General features: G+C 38.7%; 1 protein-coding gene across 2 annotated transcripts in view; it reads right to left on the minus strand.

Annotated features, from left to right (window-relative positions):
- Window positions 1-783: 783 nt before the first annotated feature.
- LOC134213681 (CUGBP Elav-like family member 1) overlaps window positions 784-20,108 on the minus strand; it is a 495,491-nt gene continuing 476,166 nt past the window's right edge. For both annotated transcript variants that reach the window (XM_062692950.1, XM_062692951.1), the window contains one exon: window positions 784-20,044. In XM_062692950.1, coding sequence (XP_062548934.1) covers window positions 19,773-20,044 — 272 coding nt within the window. In that variant the 3' untranslated portion in view covers window positions 784-19,772. The remainder of the gene's footprint in view (window positions 20,045-20,108) is intronic.

Here is a 20,108-nt window from a genome sequence, read left to right on the forward strand (position 1 = left end):
ATGAAAAAAGCTACTCTCGCGTGTTTGTTCTCGAATTTCGCTCACCGAAATTCGCGTCTCCTACCAACTGAATTACCGTCTCATTATTATTTGGTTTCTTAAAACTGGCACATTTAGCAAATTTGTGTGATTCCGACTGCCTCCTTCCACACCTTATTTTTTTATCATCGAGAGCGCGCGAAAAGAACTGGCCCGTCTCCTGCGCTCTGAAAGGTACACAGGAAAACAAAAACAAATGTACAAAAACGAAAACATCTTCCCACGACAAATTCGGGAAATGTTTCCCCTTTTTCCTTATCCGCGCTTTTTATTGTTTTCGACGAGGGTCTGACGGGGATCGAAAAGGATCGTATATATTTTTTTGATTTTCACTAGAATTTTACTCATTTTTGTTTCGCGTTCGCAGCGTTGCAGAATCACGGGAATCAAATTTACACACTACCATCTATGAACTAAGGTTTTTGATTTTTTTTTTCGTTTAACTTAGAATAACAATAAAATGGATCTACGACATTTGCTCGGTTTTCACTTGAAAGATGGTTTGGTTTTGTTTTTGATTCCTCACTACACACAAAGAGGTGGAATTTTCTGCAGAATTCTGAATTGATGGGTTCACTACATTGTGTCTAGTGTGTGTGTGTGTGGGTGTACGAAAAATACGAACGAAGGTGATTCCTAGCTGATTGTTTACCGATATGAATCCGGGATATCGTGGCTTCCGTGTTAGTAGCGCTGCTGATCTGTGTTTCACGTTTCTCTCTCTACTTTACATTTTTTACATGGTACAAAACGGTGTGTGCTTGTGTTGTGTGTCTGTGTCCGGGTGTTACTAAGCCTAGTTTGTTGGTTTTTCTATCTTCTTTTCTTACTTCTTACTTAGTACTTCTTAAATCCCTTTTTTCTGTCCCTTACTTTTATTTCATTTTTGTATGTTTCTCACAGTATCAGGCATTTGATTTAACTACAAATAATGATTCACATAATTTCCTCATTTTTTTCGCGGTTTTCTTTGTTTTCCATTTTTTTATTTTATGTTTTTTTCTAGTAGATTGTTTTCTGTTTGCTGGCTTCTTTCTACTAATATTATTCAGTCGTAATTTTTGTTTCTGTATAGGTTTGTTTCATCATTTCGCTTCTCTTATTTCGGTTATTTGGGTGAACAGAAGCATTGTTTATAAATAAAATAGCTGATTAATGTTATAATTTGATGAAAATCCCTCTGAATAATTTTACATTAACTAATATAGATGGTTTTATTTTCGGGTGGCCTCAATTTTATGAACATTAATTGAAAAAAAAAAGAAAATTGGACTCAAATGTTGTAGTACAGACAATTTTTCATTACAAAATCGGCTTACTTTCAATAGTCATTAGTCAGCCTACTTTTCAATGCTTTTAATACATATAGCTCCATTAATTTAATGTTCAACACATTCTTCATTCGAAACCAATATTTCTTCTGCTCACCCTCCAACCGACGACAAATAATTGAATGTTTCCGAAGGACACCAGGTCGAAGCTGAGTGTACAGTACAGCATAGTACATACGTTTCTATAAGTATTTCATAACAACAAAACGGAATTACAGCACACCTTGAAACGCTTAGTGATTTAATCATTTACCTACTTATTGGACTGATTGTTGGTTGATAGTTTATTGTTGAAAAGAAAAAATAATCGAGAAAAACGGTTTATGTCTTCTTCTCGATTACTGGTTTAAAATAAAAACGTAAAACTTAAAACCCTACTAAATTAAAGTGAAAATGGATGAGAAAACAGAAAAGCATTTGCTATAAAATACAAACTGACTGAAAACAGAAACACAATAAACGAAAGCATGTTTAATTAGTTCAATAAATAAGAACACTTAAAAGAAACAAAACGAATAATATTTACAAAAGAACAAGCAGCGAACGGAACAACTGAAAGTGTTCTACGATGTGTGTAATTAAATCTAGACAAATACGTAAAATAAACTAACAGAACAGAAAACTATTGAAATCCAACTAAACAACCCATGCACTCGGCTTGTAACTATGTACCGAGGTCTGCCCTAAGTTCCAATCCAATTGTAGTGCTCTGTTGAATACACACTTTTACACATTATTGAATCTGCTTTCCGGGAATTGTAACTAATTATAAACGCGATAGCTGTTAGCAAATCTTCATAAGCGGTTGATTGAATTAACCAAACGTATTATATTTCAATGGCGCACAGTGAATGAGACACTGAAAATTTTCGCAAACCAACAAATCTTCCGTTCGAACATTTCGGAAAACTTTCCCGCCACAGCCAGCTGGCATAAAAACAGCTCGCGCGTATTGTTGCGGGAGTTTAGTAATTTAATAATTCATCATAATCAACGCGGCGCGATGTTGGTTGGTTGGGCTCCAAACTAAGGCTCTGATCTGATAGTGCCAGTCGGTGGCGGTAGACGCTGTTCAAATTAACAACCACCCGACACAACGCCGCTGGAAATGGTTCGATTCCAATTATTTATTTGCGCGTTTCGCAGGATATAATTTTGCAATTAGCGCGTGGGACCAACTTCCATGGAACTCCGACAGTTCAAACCGGTCGAACAACAAAGCCAGGTCCGTTTGAAGTCCGGGAGCTTTGGAATATGATGCGTCTCCACCGGGCACCCCCGCCGATGTGGGTTGCTTGGGCGAAGGTGGGAAGAACGAACCATGGAGACGCGTGGTGTTTCGCTTTGAACTGCCTGACACAGTGAAAAGGGGATGGGGGTTGCTTCCTTTGTGTTCGCGTGGTAACACATGCTCCCGAGAATGGATTCGATTTCCAGATTGTCGATACGTGCGTTGAGTGGGGATCCAAGTCTTTTTTGACACCTCCAACAAGCAGCACCGGATGGGCTGACAATGCAATGGAAACAATGGTGGCCTGCCTCAGGGGGTGTTTAGGTGCGTATTGTTACTTCAGCTAATTATGGCCGCCGCTATTTGTAATTACAATAATTATTACACTAGCTTTTCAGGTGGAAGGGGGTGGATCCATTGTCACTGGATTACCTCGCACCCATCCGTAGAGTCCACCGAAAGGGAAATTCTGTTTGGAACACACAAACAGGGTGTTGTAGTTCTCTAAATGGATTAAGCGACATAGTGGTCAGCACGCACTCATTCCATTGATTTATGGTAGGGTTAGGAATAGAGTTGGGCACCGTTGGCAATATTGTTCGTCAATATTTTGTTGATCCGCAAAACGGTGAATTGGATGACCGCGAAGTTTTCCGCAGCAATAAGAGCGATTAAAATAAAACCGTTCTTCGAACCTCTTCAGTAAAATGTCTTCACCTGTCATGAAACGAGTTAATACAATACTTGTCTTATGATAGGAATTAGAGCAAAAATCTTTCGCTGGAAATCGTTAACAAAATCAGATCATATCAAAACTTTATCAGTCCCATATTATTTTTAAACGGAGACTGTTTATTAGTGTTGCCATATCCCTAAGGGGCGAAATTAGTATTTTGCAATACAATCAAATTTTGCCTAACTTTTGATACTACTAAATAGTTCTCTTGGAAGGGGGATAAGATCATCGTTTCCGAAAGATCTCAATACGTAGAAAATCTTTGCTGGACATCGGCGTTGCCATGTGATACAGTGCAGTGCAGATAGTTGCCTAAAGAAACCATACAAACAAGCTACTTTGATTTGTTTGAAATGTTGGTCGCCACGTTGTGGATTATGGCGATAAATGCTTTGATAGCACGTGCTTTTTATACTGCGGATAAATTTTACACAACTACGAGAGCCTTGGAAAATGGTAACGAAAGTTGGCATTTTGCTGCAAGGCACAATAATAACATAAACTGGTTCCAATATTCCTCAATTCTGTGCTCTGTATTCGAGGTTCCTTTTATACTATCGACAGACATATGATTTCCGCACAATGATTTTCGTATCACGCTGTACGCGTACAGTAACAAGATGACACACATCTTTTCTTTCCAGCACCGTTGTATCTTTTTGTCAGCTGTTTCTACCGCTTTCCAAAACTATATGTTTCATCAAAATGTATAGAAATCTTAAACTGTTACTATAGTTTTTATGAGTATTACACAATATTTACCCATATTTTTTTTAATAAATTGTGAATTCGCGTCATTCATCGATATGAAAACATAATAGTTTTCCAATTCTTCGTACAGGTATTTTAGCAGAAATATGCGAGTTCTTGTAAATATTCCGCAGGGCAATTATTTCTGCGGACGTTAGTCACTCTGTTCTATGGTTTGGGGTGATTTCAGTGCAAACGGCACTGATCGTTTAACTCATTTGGACATTTTGAAAAATAAAGCCAGCACCGTTCAATTGGCTCATAGATCAAATTTCAAATTTGTCCAAAACAACGGTAAAAAACATTCTACCCATCTAAAAAAGTAGATGCTGACTAATGGAAAATCAAAGATCCCGCGTTCTTCCCAATCCCCAAACCTCATTCCAATCAAAACCCATGGGATCCTTGCACAAAATGTTCGAAATCACACGATACAGAACTCAAACCATTGAATATCATGCAAAAGTGACGGTCTTCCCGGAAGAAAGACATCTTCAGAGCGTAATTGGGTTGTTCAGGAGAGAAAAATATGAAACATGTTTTTTATAGTCTAACACAGCGGTTCTCAACCTTTTTCTTGAGAGGTACCCCTTCAAACTATTGCATTAATTGAGGTACCCCTCCTGAAAGTAGGCTTCCAGGTCTCTTGAAAGGACAATTCCAAGCCCTTGAATCTCTTAAAAGTAGGCTTCCGCACCTTGATAAGAGGCTTCTGAGCCTCTTGAATAGCTTTCGAGCCTCTTGCACGGCGGCTTTCGAGCCACTTAAAAGGAGGCTTCCTTTGCATCTCGAAAGGACGCTTCTGAGCCTCTTGAAAGTATGCTTCCAAGCCTATTGGAGGGAGGCTTCTGAGCCTCTTGAAAGGAGGCTTCCGAGCCTCTTGAAAATAGGCTTCCGAGCCACTTGAAAGTAGGCTTTCGAGCCTCTTGAAAATAAGCTTCCGAGCTTCTTGGAAATAGGCTTGCGAGCCTTCTTAAAATAGGCTTGCGAGCCTCTTGAAAATAGGCTTCCGAGCCTGTTAAAAGGAGGCTTACAAGCCTCTTGAAAGGAGGCTTCCAAGCCTCTTGAAAGGAGCTTCCCGAGCTTCTTGAAAGGAGTCGAGCTTTTTGAAAGAAGGCTTCTTACCCTTTTAAAAGGCGGCTTCCGAGCCTCTTGAAAGTAGACTTGCGGGCGCCTTAAAACAAGGCTTCCGGCCTCTTGAAAAGAAGCTTCCCAGCCTCTTGAAAGCAGGCTTCTGGGTTTGTTGGAAGACGAGGCTATTGAAAATAGGCTTCCAAGCCACTTGAATATAGGCTTTCGAGCCTCTTGAAAATAAGCTTCCGAGCCTCTTGAAAATAGACTTCCGAGCCTGTTAAAAAGAGGGTTCCGAGCCTATTGAAAGAAGCTTCCGCAGCCTCTTGAAAGGAGCCATCCGAGCTTTTTGAAAAAAAGCTTCCAACCCTTTTAAAAGGCGGCTTCTGAGCCTCTTGAAAGTAGACTTCCGGGCGTCTTAAAACAAGGATTCCGGCCTCTTGAAAAGAGGCTTCCCAGTCTGTTGAAAAGAAGCTTCTCAGCCTCTTGAAAGCAGGCTTACAGGCTTCTTAGAATACGGCTTTCAGACCTCTTGAAAAAATGCTTCCGAGTCTATTGGAGAGAGGCTTCTGAGCTTACTGTAAACAGGCTTCCGAGCCTCTTGAAAATGGGCTTCCGAGCCACTTGAAAAGAACTTTTCGAGTCTCTTGAAAGAAGGCTTCTGAGGCTTTTGAGAATTCCGGTCTCTTGAAGCGAGGCTTCCAGGCCTCTCATAAGGAGTCTTCCGAGACTCTTAAAAATAGCTTCCCGAGCCCCTTAAAAGGAGCTATCCGAGCTTTTTGAAAGAAGTCTTCCGACTCTTTTAAAAGGCGACTTCCGAGCCTCTTGAAAGTAGACCTCCGGGCATCTTAAAACAAGGCTTCCGGCCTCTTGAAAGTTGTTATCTGAGCCTTTTGAAAAGAATCTTTCGAGCCTCTTGAAAGGAGTCTTCCGAACTTTTTGAAAGAAGGCTTCCGACCTTTTTAAAAGGAGGCTTCCGAGCCTATTGGAAAGAGGATTCCGGGTATCTCAAAGCGAGGTTTCCGGGTCTCTTGAAAAAAGGCTTGCAGGCCTCTTGAAAGGAGGCTACCAAACCTCTTGAAGGGAGTTTTCCAAGCATCTTGAAAGGATGCTTCCAAGCCTCTCGAAAGAAGGCTTCTGAACATCTTGGAAGAAGGCCTTCGAGCTGTCTGGGTGAATGCTTAGAATAAGTTTCGATTGTAATAAGGTACCAGTCAAAACGATTAATGCAAGAGATGGCGTTTTTTCAGTGGTAGTGAAATCGAAATTTCATCACTATTAGACTACTAATCAGTGCAATAAGTGCAGGAGATAATCTTTCCACCTCATACTTCATCCCTTATCACTACTTTCTTCTAAAACACCACCATTTTCCATAAATTTGCAAAATACCTGATTTTCCCATACATTTTATTATTTCCAACTACCATTCTTCCATGAGCTCATGGTGAAAATTGTGAGAAATCTCAAAACATAGAGTAGCAGATTTAACAACACAGATAGAAACGCCGGTATTGTTACTCAGTGACGAGTACCGTAAACATGGCGCACGGAAGGTTGTTATCTACAATTTGTACGGCTGCTGCACCCTGGAAGTAAATATCATCGAAGTAAACAGTCGGTCCCTCATTGTAATACGTCCGCCATTACGTATTTTTGTCCGAGGTACCCACTGGGACCAGCGAAGGTACCCCCAGGGGTACATGTACCCCAGGTTGAGAACCGCTGGTCTAACATAAAGAGCATGCTTTGCTGATCTCCAACAAATTTTTATTTTGTTTGTAAACTTTTTATTTACATTTTTATACAGTAAACAATAAGCCATTTCAATCAATAGAATGACAGTTGGCCCATGCAGCATAAGAACAATTTTTTAGTCCCATATAAATTTAAAATGCAAAATAAAAATTGTTCCTGGGCTTAGGCTCAGTTTTTTATGCAGATTCTGAATATGTAAAAACATATATACCTCTAAACAACCCAATTGTAGCAAATAATGGGCTTACGAATGATTATTTTGCCAATGTTGCGAAAAATATCACCCGGAATTGCAGAAAAACGATTTTTACTCAGTCAGCTTGCAAATGTTTGTTTTTATTTCATATGTCAAACGGCGTATTTGACATTTCAAACAACAAATTATGTTCTGTTTCGTACAATACAACGGTCGAAGGGCAGGGTACGGAAATCATCGTGCTATCGTGATACCAGCGTGATTTTGGGTGACAGACATATGATTTTATGCTGTACAGTGATATTGGTATCATATATGTGTCACAAGTATTAGAAGAAAGAAGAAAATCATAGCTGACCTAAATAGATAGGAACTGTTCACAAATTACGTAGCGCTGTTGAGGCAGGGAGGGAGGGAGGTGGTCAATTCGAGCGTTGCGGTTCATACAAATAATTTAAATCATTTAATAAAAACCCAGATTAATCCACCTAGCGGTGATGGTGCCTTTCTCGTTTTTTTTCGAGTGAGTAATTTCTACGCACTTTTGGTATGAAAAAATATATTTTGGGCATATCTACCGAGCCCATAGTCCGATCTGGCCAATTTTCAATAGGAAAAAATGGGACATGTTTTTGCGTCGAATGCAACCTGTTGCGAGGAAATTGGTTGAGGGTAAGTGCTAAAAAAGTGAGCTATAAATTTTTACGCGCTTTTTTGAGAGAAAAAGTATTTTGACCATAACTTCTGAGCCCATAGTCCGATCCGGCCAATTGTCAATAGGAAACAATGGGACAGGTTTCTGCGTCAAATGCAACTTGTTGCGAGCAAATCGGTCAGGGCTATGTGCCTGAAAAGTGGGCTAGACTTTTTGCGCACATACACACACATACACACACATACACACGCACATACACACACACAGACATCACCTCGATTCGTCGAGCTGAGTTGATCGGTATATAACACTATGGGTCTCCGAGCCTCCTATAAAAAGTTTGTTTTTGGAGCGAACATATAGCCTTTACGTATAATTTGTATACGAGAAAGGCAAAAATGTTACGAGGGAAAGTGAGGGGGTCTAAAATGTCCCAATTTTGTGTTACCAGGGCTGGTAGCGGTCAATGCCGTTCAAAATAGTGACTTTAGTGACCAACACTGTTGAAAAAGGGATTAAATAGTGACTTTTAATTTTATTTGCAGTGAAAAAAACTGACTTTTATATTAAGTTAATAAGGTCGATACAAATTATTTTCAAAAATTATGTCTCCCTCTTGGCCGAAAATGTCAATTTGAAGGAGTAATAAATTCCACAAAAATTATGAATTGCCAAAACATTATTCAACAAAACCGATAAAATGATAATTGTGTTCTTATTTAGTGGAATGTCTTCACTTGGCATGAATTATTTATTTGTAATCTTTACAAGTATACGTACTTCGACCTCAACACTAATGACGGTAATGAATAATGATGTCTTTAGTCCAGTGGTCCCCAGCAAGCTTACTATCAAGGGCCGCACAGAGAATTTGAGCTGTTGAAGCGGGGCAGTATATTTGCAATATTTGTTTTTCAGTCCATATTGCATATTACAAAATATTGTATATTTGTACTAAATATTTTATTCCTGTGAATCTTTTTCAAATAAAATATGTACTTGTGAGGACATTTCGTTCTACAGGTTTTATCACCGTAGCTGACTTCTAGTCTTTAGTACACTTTTTGCAGTAGAGGACTTTACACGAAACTTCACCAAAATATGGCTCAGTTGGCAGAACATATTTTAAGCGGTTTTCCATATGATCATATGTCGATCGATTCTGTAATTTCGATCTCATGTTTTTTATAGTTGACGTTTATTGTGCTATAACTATAACTTGTCGTAGCAAATAACGAAGGGTTCTGAGAAAAATCCCATATGGGATTCTTAGCAGCATCCGCTCGAGATTCTGAACAAAATTCATTCGAGATTCTAAACAGAATCCGCCTGGAATGCGGAATTTTGAACAGAGTCCGTTTGAGATTCTGAAAAGAATCCGCTTGGGACTCTGTACAGAATCCGTTCGGAATTTCAAACAGAATCCGATAGCAATTCTAAAAAGTATCCGTTCGTGATTCTGAACAGAATTTCGATCGAGATTCGGAGCAGTATCCTTTCGGAGTTCGTTTGAAATTTTGAATAGAGTCCGATTAAGATTCTGAACATAATCCGTTTTAAATTTTGAATAGAATCCGTTTGAAGGTTTTTAACAGAATCTGTATCAGCGAATTTCAGAATTCGAATAATATTTCGAACAGAATCCATAGTTGATAGTCAACGTATTTTCAGGGAGTAAAAACCCAGAAAAAATTCAGCTCAATTTCGCTAAAACCTAAAACCTATTTTGAAAAATAAAAGCATTCTTATTACGGAGCAGTGTATAACATTATTTTTACCTTTACCATTTACCTGTAGTTCAACCTTTAGTTCCATTAAATCTGCGACTTGCTACTATTAAATCCCATCTAAATCTATCTGCTGTCGATCTACATAACATCTATATCATGCTTCAACATCATAATGATATGAAATTGACAGGCTCCCAAGTATAACGAAATATTTGAAATGATAAAAAGCTTTTCCTGTCATATAATGCTTATCAATGGGCCACATGTAGTGTATTCTCAGAAATCCTTCGCGGGCCGCAGGAAAAGGCTTAAAGGCTTCCAAGCTCGTCCTTTTACTACTTTGAACCTCTGTCTTAGTTCTTTCTGTGTTTCACGTGATTGAACGTGAATGATTTCTAACTCAATATCTGTCTCAACGGATTAAAGTAATGCTACCCTCATGCAATAATCCAGGCTTACCTACGAAATTGTGCGAATTTCCCAATGCTGATGTTAAAGCTAATTGAATAGCAAAATCTGATATTAATGCTACGTTTAGACAAGGCAAGTGAATTGAGCAAGTCGCTTGAATTGAACGCGAACTGAACGTGTAAACACCTTAATTCAATTCATTTGAACGAAAAGAAAGTTGAACATGTTCAACTTTTGGCAAGTCAATTGAATTCAACTGAGTTGTTCAATTCACTTGCCCTGTCAAAACGTAGCATAATTTGTTTGATGTAGTTGTTCTTTTCATTCAATGAATAATGCTACGTTTTGACAGGGCAAGTGAATTGAACAACTCAGTTGAATTCAATTGACTTGCCAAAAGTTGAACATGTTCAACTTTCTTTTCGTTCAAGTGAATTGAATTAAGGTGTACACGTTCAGTTCGCGTTCGATTCAAGCGACTTGCTCAATTCACTTGCCTTGTCTAAATGTAGCATTTTACTGAATTGAACGCTCTGCTAAATATTTCTGCATCACTATAGCAGAGTTTATGGTTTATGAGTTGGTAGTCACATTAATATATCAAATTATTTACCACTCCGATGTCAAAAATGCAAAAAATACGTAAAATGACTTGGTTTTCGCCGTAGACAGAAAGACAAACCTGTTGACTGGAAGAAAAAGTAAAAAGTGACCTGTTAACAGCTCTGCGTATTGACAATGATTCTATAAGTTCGCGTTATATTACATATGTTCAAAGTTAGTCATTGCCTCTATCCAGATATCTGCATCAATGTCAATTAAATTAGAGGATCTGATGTAAGATTTTTAAACTTTGGTTAACTTCAGGAAATCTAAAAGTTCATCGAGGTATTAAAAATATGAAATCATTTGACATCCTTGATATTTTTTTCTGAATTTCTGCCAGTGCTGAGAAAACATTCTAGAAGGTGAATTTAGTCACATCCTATAATAACTGCAGAATATCGAATCTTCATTCCCTCGTGTCAATCAACCAACGATTAATTTTATAGATCGTTCCGTCCAGATTAAATATCGAAACAGCTGCCTTAAATAGCCATTCCAGTGGAAACGCATCTCCAAACTTACAATTTCTTCGTGGTACGCAAATTATCATGAAAAGGTCTCGAAGGGTGAGTTTGTTTGATGAAATCTCGGGAAAAATAAATTAGCATTGCTGTTGCATCAACAGAGTCTTATTACCATCATGAGCACTCCGACCGACGTGCACACCCTATCGCCATGCGAAAAGCGCTCATGTGCACCCAATAACTCCGCAGGAGCGAGTTATCTTTGACTGGCTCGGGAGACGCTGGTAGCGGAACATCCTGTGTTAGGGAAGAGAAACGGTTTGCGAGTGTTCAGACGCCGTCATAGGAAGCGGCTATCGGAGCGGAACGGACTGACCGCGATCAAGAATCGGCAATCGCTAGTGCGAAACTGAAGCTGGACGGAAAACTGAGCTCGACGACCCCGACGAAGAGACCCCATCCAGCAGCACGATCGCACTGAATGGCCCTCCAGCAGAGGCATTTGCGTCGCGGGTCGGGCGATAAACAGAGTGCGGTAACCTGATGACGTAATGCGGGCAGATGACTGACCGCGAAGTAGATCGTCACAGTACACCAGGGCCGGATGTAGGGGGAGGTGGGTGGGCGGTCCGGGTGGCGTGGCATTTAGAATTCAAGCAATTTTGTTTCTACAACAACAAAACAATGAAACGATTTTTAAATCAGTGCTCGGCGTTGAAGACAACAAACAGAATAGGTTTCTTCTCCGCAATATCGCGTTTCATGAAATTGGAGAAACTTTGATGGAACTTTTGTAGGAATTCACGGAAGGCTTTTGAAATAAATGTTTCTTGAGAAACGAGGCATGTTTGTAAAAATTCTTAGAAGATAAAACAACGACTAAACCAGTTTGTGAATTAAATCCACTAAATGAACCATCAACTGCTCTAAAGTAAGAAAATTTCGAGTTCATAGCCAGTTCATACTAGGGTGGTCGGTATTGGCCATTTTTGACAAATACCGGTATTCGATATTTGATGGAGTCAATACCGGTAATATCGGTAAAAACCGGTATTTGTGAAAATTTCAGAAATAAAAACTTTTGGGCGAAAAACAATATTTATTAATATACTTCAAGTGTAAAAACCCAAGGTAAAACCATTGCTGGTTGAGCTGGACGAAGTGAAATTTAAATAGACATAACATACTGAGCAATTAATTTCCCAATCCGCATCGGATTTTGTTGACAATGTTTCCAGCTGCTTTCTCTGGTTCAATCGAAGTTGGAGGAATGGTTCCAAGAGCGTCGAAAATCAGTCTCAAGTACTTGCCTTCAATCGCTTTAGATTCATAGTAGGAGAAATCTTTATGATTTGCTTGCAAGGATGCTGCCGTCAAGGTAATTGCCACCAGCAAAGTATTTTGCTCTGCTACGGTCTCTTAATGAGTTGTTCTTTTACCGATAAACCAGAAAAATCGTCCACATGCCTATGCATTCTGCTCTGATGCATGAATCATTAGACGCTTCAAGATCTTGTCCTTAATCAAAGATGGATGTCTTGAAGAAAATGTCAAAATCAATTATTTCTGATCGTCTCTTGCATTCGTTCTTTGAGAGCATCCCAACGGCGGCTATTTCTGTGGCTTAACTTGATAAATGCCACGTCGGCAGAGTAGTTCCACAGCAGCTTGAACATGTTCGAGGGCTTGAATTATTTCACCTAGCGAAAACAAAAATCATGGAAGATAAGTTTGGATTGCAGCTTCAAACCGATCAAAGTCGTTTGAAGAGCCCCCTGAAACTCGTAGAACCGTTCGAGCATGGATAACATGCTATTCTAGCGTGACTTGGTGTCAGTCACCAATACAAGTTTTTTTTCCGAATCGAGAACAGACATATTTTTGCAGCAAATCATTTTTCACATGTTATCACCGGAAGAGAACTATTACGGCATTTTTAGCGGTGAATTTTTAGCTTAACTGAAAACTATTATTCGAGATTTTTATACCAACAGCGAAATTTGAAATACCGGAAATACCGGTATTTTCCGTCTCTAAAACCGGTATTTCCGGTACTCAAAATTGGCCGGTAATACCGGTATTACCGGTTAGACCACCCTAGTTCATACCTATAGACGTCGACTGGGGACTGCCATTCGTCGAATTGTTGAAAAAAAAAAAACACTGAGATTTTAATAGTTTAACTATTTGTACTCAAAATTGATTATATTTGCTGTCTACTGGAACCATAAAGATGTGCCAGATATTGCTTTTGGTTGTTAAAATAATTTGATGAAGGTTAGAAGGTGCAAAATTTAATGGTGCTCTACAGACACCATGGGCGGGAATCTCGGCTCTGTTAAGCTCTTATACGACGAGTGAGCCTCTACATAAACGAATAAATAAAAAAAGAATTCCAACCAGCAAATTCTTTCGAAGTTCCTCCAGTATTTTTCCGATTTTTTCCCAGGGAATTCTTCCAGAAATTCCTCAAAGAAATCATCCGCAAATTTTAGCAGTAGTTTTTACGGAAATACTTGCAGTAATTTATCCAGCATTTTCTTCCTCCCTACACGGTTTCATGCGGTAATCCATGTATTCGCCCGTAAGATTCTTCGAAAGTTCCTTAAGGAATTCCTTTGAAAATTCCTTCAGGGATTTATCAGAATGTTCCATCAGGAATTCCACCGAAAGTTCCTTCAGGTACCGTCACACGGGGTGACACTTTTCAAGTTTCTCTCTCAATAATTCTGAATTAAAAAGATTTATTCATTCTAGTATATGATACTTTTAATGTGACTTAATATTAATGATTAGACATATAATCAGATATACAACAATAATAAAAATATGAAAATAATATCAAAATGATGGGTGTTGCAAGCCACCCTTACTGCGGGGTGACTTGCAACACTTCATCGAATTCAATCGTAACATGTTTTAGAACAACTTAATTATAGTAATTTTTCATCCTGGGTCATTCTTCACCACTGTCAATGCAGAGGCCTTACTTAGAGGATCAGGGGCCCCTCATTTCGCTTTTTTTTAATCGGTTATCGGTTTGAAAGTGATATATGTCGGTTTAAGAATGGCGTGCACCATCAGTCATTCCCTGGATAATTGTTTTTAAAACGGTTCTCCTTTCTTTCCCCGCCACGATTATGTCAAGATAATTTTTTTAAAAAGGTATTTGCCACACCGCAGCAAGCAGCAAACCAGCCACCAATGTTGGATCTTCTTGGGGATTCAAAACCATTCGACCACCGTAAGTCTTAGTTTTACTGTTTCTGTATCAAGATAATGTGAAATTATAGTTGCGGACAAATCGTACCGCCAAGCGACTTCCCGGATAAACAATTTGTTTTTATTTTAAACATCTACCGCTGTCTTCATCAAAGTTTCCTTTGAAAAATTAGCATACATGCGATTTTCTGCAGGTTTCTTGTAGTTTCGTGGCATGGTAAAGGAATTCGGTAACATAAAATCAATGCTAGTTTTGAAAAAATGTTTAAAAACTGAATCTACAGTTTTTGAAAAATAAAACTATCGTGTATCAGCTGTTCCTCCGCTGGGGGAAAATTTAAAAAAAACAAAAACTTGTGGAAAACGCAAGTGTTGCAAGTCACCCCGTTTGACGGTATTCCTCTGGAAATTCCTTCAAGAATTTCTGGGAAAATTTCGCCAGGAATACTCACAAAATTACCTCCTAGAGTTCCTTTAGGAATTCTTCCGAAAATTTCTTTAGGAATTCCACTGAGAGTACGTTCAGAAATTCCTTCGGAAGCTCCGTCAGGTGTTCCTACGGAAATCCTTCTTAAAGGGATTTTTCTCCGGAAATGTCTCCTAAATTTCTTCAGAAGTACTGCTTGGATTCTTCCTGAAGTTCCGTCAGTTCTGGAAGAGCTACTAGATGAATTCTTGGAGGAAGAACTTTCAGAGGTATTGCTGGAGGAACTTCCGAAAGATTTTTTGGAGAAAATGCAGGACTGGTAGCGACCAATGCCGCTGAAAATAGTGGCTTTAGTGACCAAAGCTGACGAAAAAACGGACCAAATAGTTACTTTCAGTTGCAGAAAAAGTGACCAAATAGTGACTTTCAGTTTCTGTTTCAATTTCGATGAGACGTAATTTGTGGTGGAAACCATCATTCACTCACCACTCTCTCATAACGCACTCCGAAGAGATACGAAATTAGTGCACGCGTACTTTTGTGTAGTCATGCGAGCAAATCAAATGTTTGCGCCACTGGAAGTGAGCGAAACATTGTTATCTATCCATAAGACCTGTTTTTCTTCCCATAAAAATGATTTCTAGGCAAAAATCTGCGTGAACGAACATTCTCTTTTCGTGAGGATGAGTGAAAATTACGATCACTGGATTAGCTGAACACCTACTTAAGAAAGATGCAGATTTGGAATTTTTAGTGCGAAAGTAACATAAGTACGGATCGTTTGCGCAGAAAACGAAACGAAAATATGAAAATTCAGTTACAACGAACCTGGGATTGAACGCTCGACCTCCTAGTTATAATACAGGACCGTCGGGCTCGTCTTCAAATTCTAAAGTTATCAAAATATAACGAATCTAACAAAATCTAAAAAAAATCGCGATTGAAATCTTTTACATTTATGCTATTTCAAATGTATAAATTATCATCACAATATATATGGAAAAATTACAAAATATCGATCAAAGTGGATGTTGGGAGGGAAAACGGCTTTTATTTTCTAATGGTCTTACAGGGGATCCCTTACATATTTAATGTATAGCCTTTCAATTCGATTGCAGTACAATCATAAATGCAAATATCATTATTTCGATGAGAAAATAAATATTTTTATTTTAACAAAATTTCACGCGGTGAGAACCAAAACTTCGTTAATAACTCAACAGTTACAACCGTGATTGTTGCGTCTGGTGCAAGATACCATCATCCTTTATCCCACCAAAGACCAAACCATTAAATCTTGGGCAAACTACCGCAATTGGGTCCTAAAATGAAGAATCGATATTTGATTTTCTTTCAGGGAAAGATGAAGTTAATCATCCTGAACGCGTCAGTTATTTTTTCGACTCAAAAATCGAAATGAACAATGTTTAATTTGAAATTTAAAAATAAATGGAAAATGCTTCCTCGACATTTTCGGTCTTGTTTGACGTACGGAATAATATGATTCAAACGTACTAGCAAAACACCGCAGGGCACTCGACGCAACCTTTGACAGTTAATATATGGATCTGACGTTTTGGGATGATTCATTCGTTCTGAAATGTTGCCTTTTCAGCAACAAAAGTTGCACAGCCCAAAATTTGCCTTAAAATGGCTCAAACACAAAAATATCATTTTTACTGATTTAGACCAGAATTTTAAAAACATCGGTTCAAGTATTCTTGACCGATGCACTATCGTTTGCAACCATAAACAAGGTAGGGCTTTAGGACCCAATTCGCTACAATGATAAAAAGAAAACATCGACGAAGAGCAATGGGTTGATCCAGTTACGCCCCTATGATTCTAAGACCTCGTGATACAAAAAACAATATAAAAACAATTTGCTGTTATAAAAAACTGATAAGCATGTTTGTTTTAGGTATGCGTTAAATAACAAGCCTTTCATCAACTATTAGTTTCCCTGAAGCACCATGGCAGAATATCTAAAATTGAAAAGATTAATCTGAACCGCCAATAGTGCAATTGATAGGGGAGACTAGGCAGACTTAATCCACTTTTCTCATTTTCGATGTAACTCAGCGCATGTAATCTTCAAAATTTGGAAAACGCTATCCCCTTTATATAATATCTATATCCTTTCCCGTCAAAAATTGCATCTCGTTTTATTGTCTCAATCGATTCTTTGGCTTATTTAATGTCAACTTTCTCTCTCTTTCAACTCTCTCTCAAGCGTCTCACTATTTTAAAAATCGAAAACAAAAGTTAAAAAAAAAGCTGCACGTGTGAGCCGGACAGTAAAATTCACCCGCTGTTCGTTCAAAATCGTGCGGATGTTAGCCCAGTCTCGAAAAACAGCACTTTTTTAATGTTTTGTTTTAAATTTTAAAAATACTTGGAGGCGTCAAAAATATAGGTTTTTTGGGAAAGTTAACTTTTAATAAAATAAAGAATCGATTGAGTAAAGGTCAATTAGCTACTGGTGAAATGCCAATAAGAGCAACGAGTAAAATGGCTGGTGAAGTTTCAGAGCGATCATTTTTTCAAGATCCGTCATTTCATTTCATGAACAAAGCATCATTCGACTTATATATAAAGCTTCATTCAAAAATAGTCAAATAGTTTCAAAATAGTTGAAAATAGTGACTTTTTGCGAGAAAAAGTGACTTTAGTGACTTGAGGTCGAAAATAGAGACTTTTTAGTGACTTGCCCGAAAAAAGTGACCAAGTCACTAAAAAGTGACTCGCTATCAGGCCTGCCAGAGGAATTCCAGGGTATATTTCCATTCTTGGAGTCTTCCGGGGAATTATTGGAAAAACTTTACGAAGGAGCTTTAGGAACAATTCATGGAGGAACTTTAGAAAGAATTCCGGAGGAATTTCGAGATGAATTCCTAAAGATATTCCTAGCAGAAACTACCAAAGGAATTCAAGAAAGAATTCCCGAATGAATTCCTGGAAAAAAACATGAAGGAATGCCTGAAAGATTTCACTGAGGAATTCTTGGAAGAATTTGCCAAGGAATGCATAGCAATGTCGCGTTTGTTTACGTGTCTACAATTGACCTCCTTTTAATTTACATGTTCCTTATGCCTACTATGGACTCCTATGTGTGTAATGGACCCATTAGCGTGTTTACATTTACAAAATAGATAATATTACTAAATTTCAGTTTCCCAATCCAAACAAAATGTTAGGAAATACTATCGTGGTATGTAAAGTAATTTTATTCGAAGGAAGTTTACAGGAAACCGTTGATAGCAGCGTTAAATTTGGGTCTTTGTCCAGGGGGTCCCTTATACACACATTATAAAATCGCTAACAAAGCTTGGTAAGAAATTGTTCTATAATTTCATTAAATTGTTAGTATGATTGTAATAAAGTATGAACGGTTCGCATTGTTATAAAAGTTTTGTGGATCAGTTATTGCCAGTATTTGAGCAACATGCCGATTAAGAACTCTAATTCACCCTCTTCACAACTGCCAATCCCCTCGTCGATTCCTCCCGGAAAGCACAATCAATAGCCGGTCCACATGCAAAGTGGTTGTCATAGTTCTTCGTGCCACGTTCGAACACCTAAATCCGATTCCGTTGGGTGTCGGCGGACCATGGAACTAAATTGATAGCAATTTCAGATTTTAATAGAATTAATAATGGTGCGCTGATGCTGGGAAATGAATAATGAATGAGTGACATTTAATCTGATTATACATAAATAGTTACATGTATACATAACCTTTCACTAGTAACACATTTGGTCTAGCTGTCTCTTTTTCTTGTTTTATCACGCGGTGCGCTTTCAAACGGTTCGATTGGTAATTGGCTCTACACGTTAACAACTAAGTCCCACTGGCTTTTTTTTATCATTTGCATTTGTTTCACTTAACCAATGCATATACGTGTAACTACTAATTAATAGATTTTTAATGTTCCGCGTGTTGATCAATGTACGAAAATAAATTATTAAACGTTACTCTTGCTGCACAACTGGGTATAGAGAAAAACAAAATAACGTAACTCAAATTCAAAATATGGAGTTCACTTGGGATAGTTTGGCTTAAACGTAAAAAATATGATTGGTACAAAGAGTTTAACAATTAATTCACTTTTTTTCAGGCTACTGATAGCTGCTACTACTATTACAACGTGTAGGGGTGTAGGGTATAAAACGAATTCTAGTTCACTTGGGGTTGGTAAAAATAAGCATCAATCAACAAAACAAAAGCTGACTACTAGCCTTTGGTTTCTCCCTGGAAAGGTTCCGCGCGCAGACATCGGTCCCCGTAGGAATTGCACTCACTTTGATTATAAAACATCTATATATCAAAAATTTGCACTTTGTAACATTCTGCGTGATCTGCCGAATACCGAACACCGAGTGTATTAAACAGTAAAACTTCCCAAGGGACGCGACTCCGCTCAGCGCACTTTCCAGCCGTCAGGCTCTAAATCTACGATTCTCTCTTTTCTACATGACGGTGAAATAATTATAATAATATAATAATAATTGTAAGTAAAAAATATAGAACGTGAATGAAAAATAAACTACTCAACAAAATCCGTCCTACGAACACGGTGTTACCTTTTTCTTCCTTTTCTACATTTGCTTTGTGCTTTCTTCTAACATTTTTGCGTTGATTCTACCATTTTTAGTATGTTTGTTTTTGTGTAGTTGGAATTTTTGGTATTCTCCATTCAATAAAACAAGTAACGAAAAATAACGTTAACCGAAAAGGAAAAAGATAAAAAACAGGAAAACGGCCATCAATTGAATCCGGAAACAGGACATTGAAAACGTTCCATACACAACCTTGTCCACTTGTCTGTCTTGTTTGTCTTTTTGTGTCCGAGGGGTCACCCTCGAGCGATAGATCTTTCATCCTCCCTTACTCGCCTTGCAATGTGTGCTGTCTGATGTAAAATAAGCTAATCGTGAAACAATTACATATAACGTTCCTTTCCTCTCTTTATCGTAGAACAAGACAAGTTACGAACAGAACGACGAACGAACGTAGAAGCTGCTCCCCTTCGGCACAATTTGCGCTCCACACCGGTCCTTCCGCTATAAAAAAAATAGTACTTTCTCCTGATTTTCGCGACTGGCGCTGAGAATTCCTGCCTCACACTTTTTCTGGCCCCGGCTCTAGTACGGCTTGGATGCGTCCTTCGAGCGCTTCAGCTGCACTTTCAGCCGCTTGGTGCCGATCTGGAAACCGTGCATCGCCTGGATGGCGGCCTGCGCCGAGGCCACATTGTCGAACGACACGAAGCCGAAGCACTTGGACAGGTTGGTTTGCTTGTCGATGAACACCTTGGCGGACACCACGTTGCCGAACGGGAGGAACGTCGACGCCAGGTCGGTATCGGTGAACTCCTGCGGCAGGTGGTAGATGAAGAGGTTGCACCCCTCGGGACCTGCGAGCGTAGATGGAGACAATTGTTATTCGTTAATGAGTGTCCGCCTGTTGCCTTGAAACTT

The sequence above is a fragment of the Armigeres subalbatus genome, chromosome 2 (genome assembly GCF_024139115.2).
Source record: "Armigeres subalbatus isolate Guangzhou_Male chromosome 2, GZ_Asu_2, whole genome shotgun sequence".
Taxonomy (NCBI): domain Eukaryota; kingdom Metazoa; phylum Arthropoda; class Insecta; order Diptera; family Culicidae; genus Armigeres; species Armigeres subalbatus.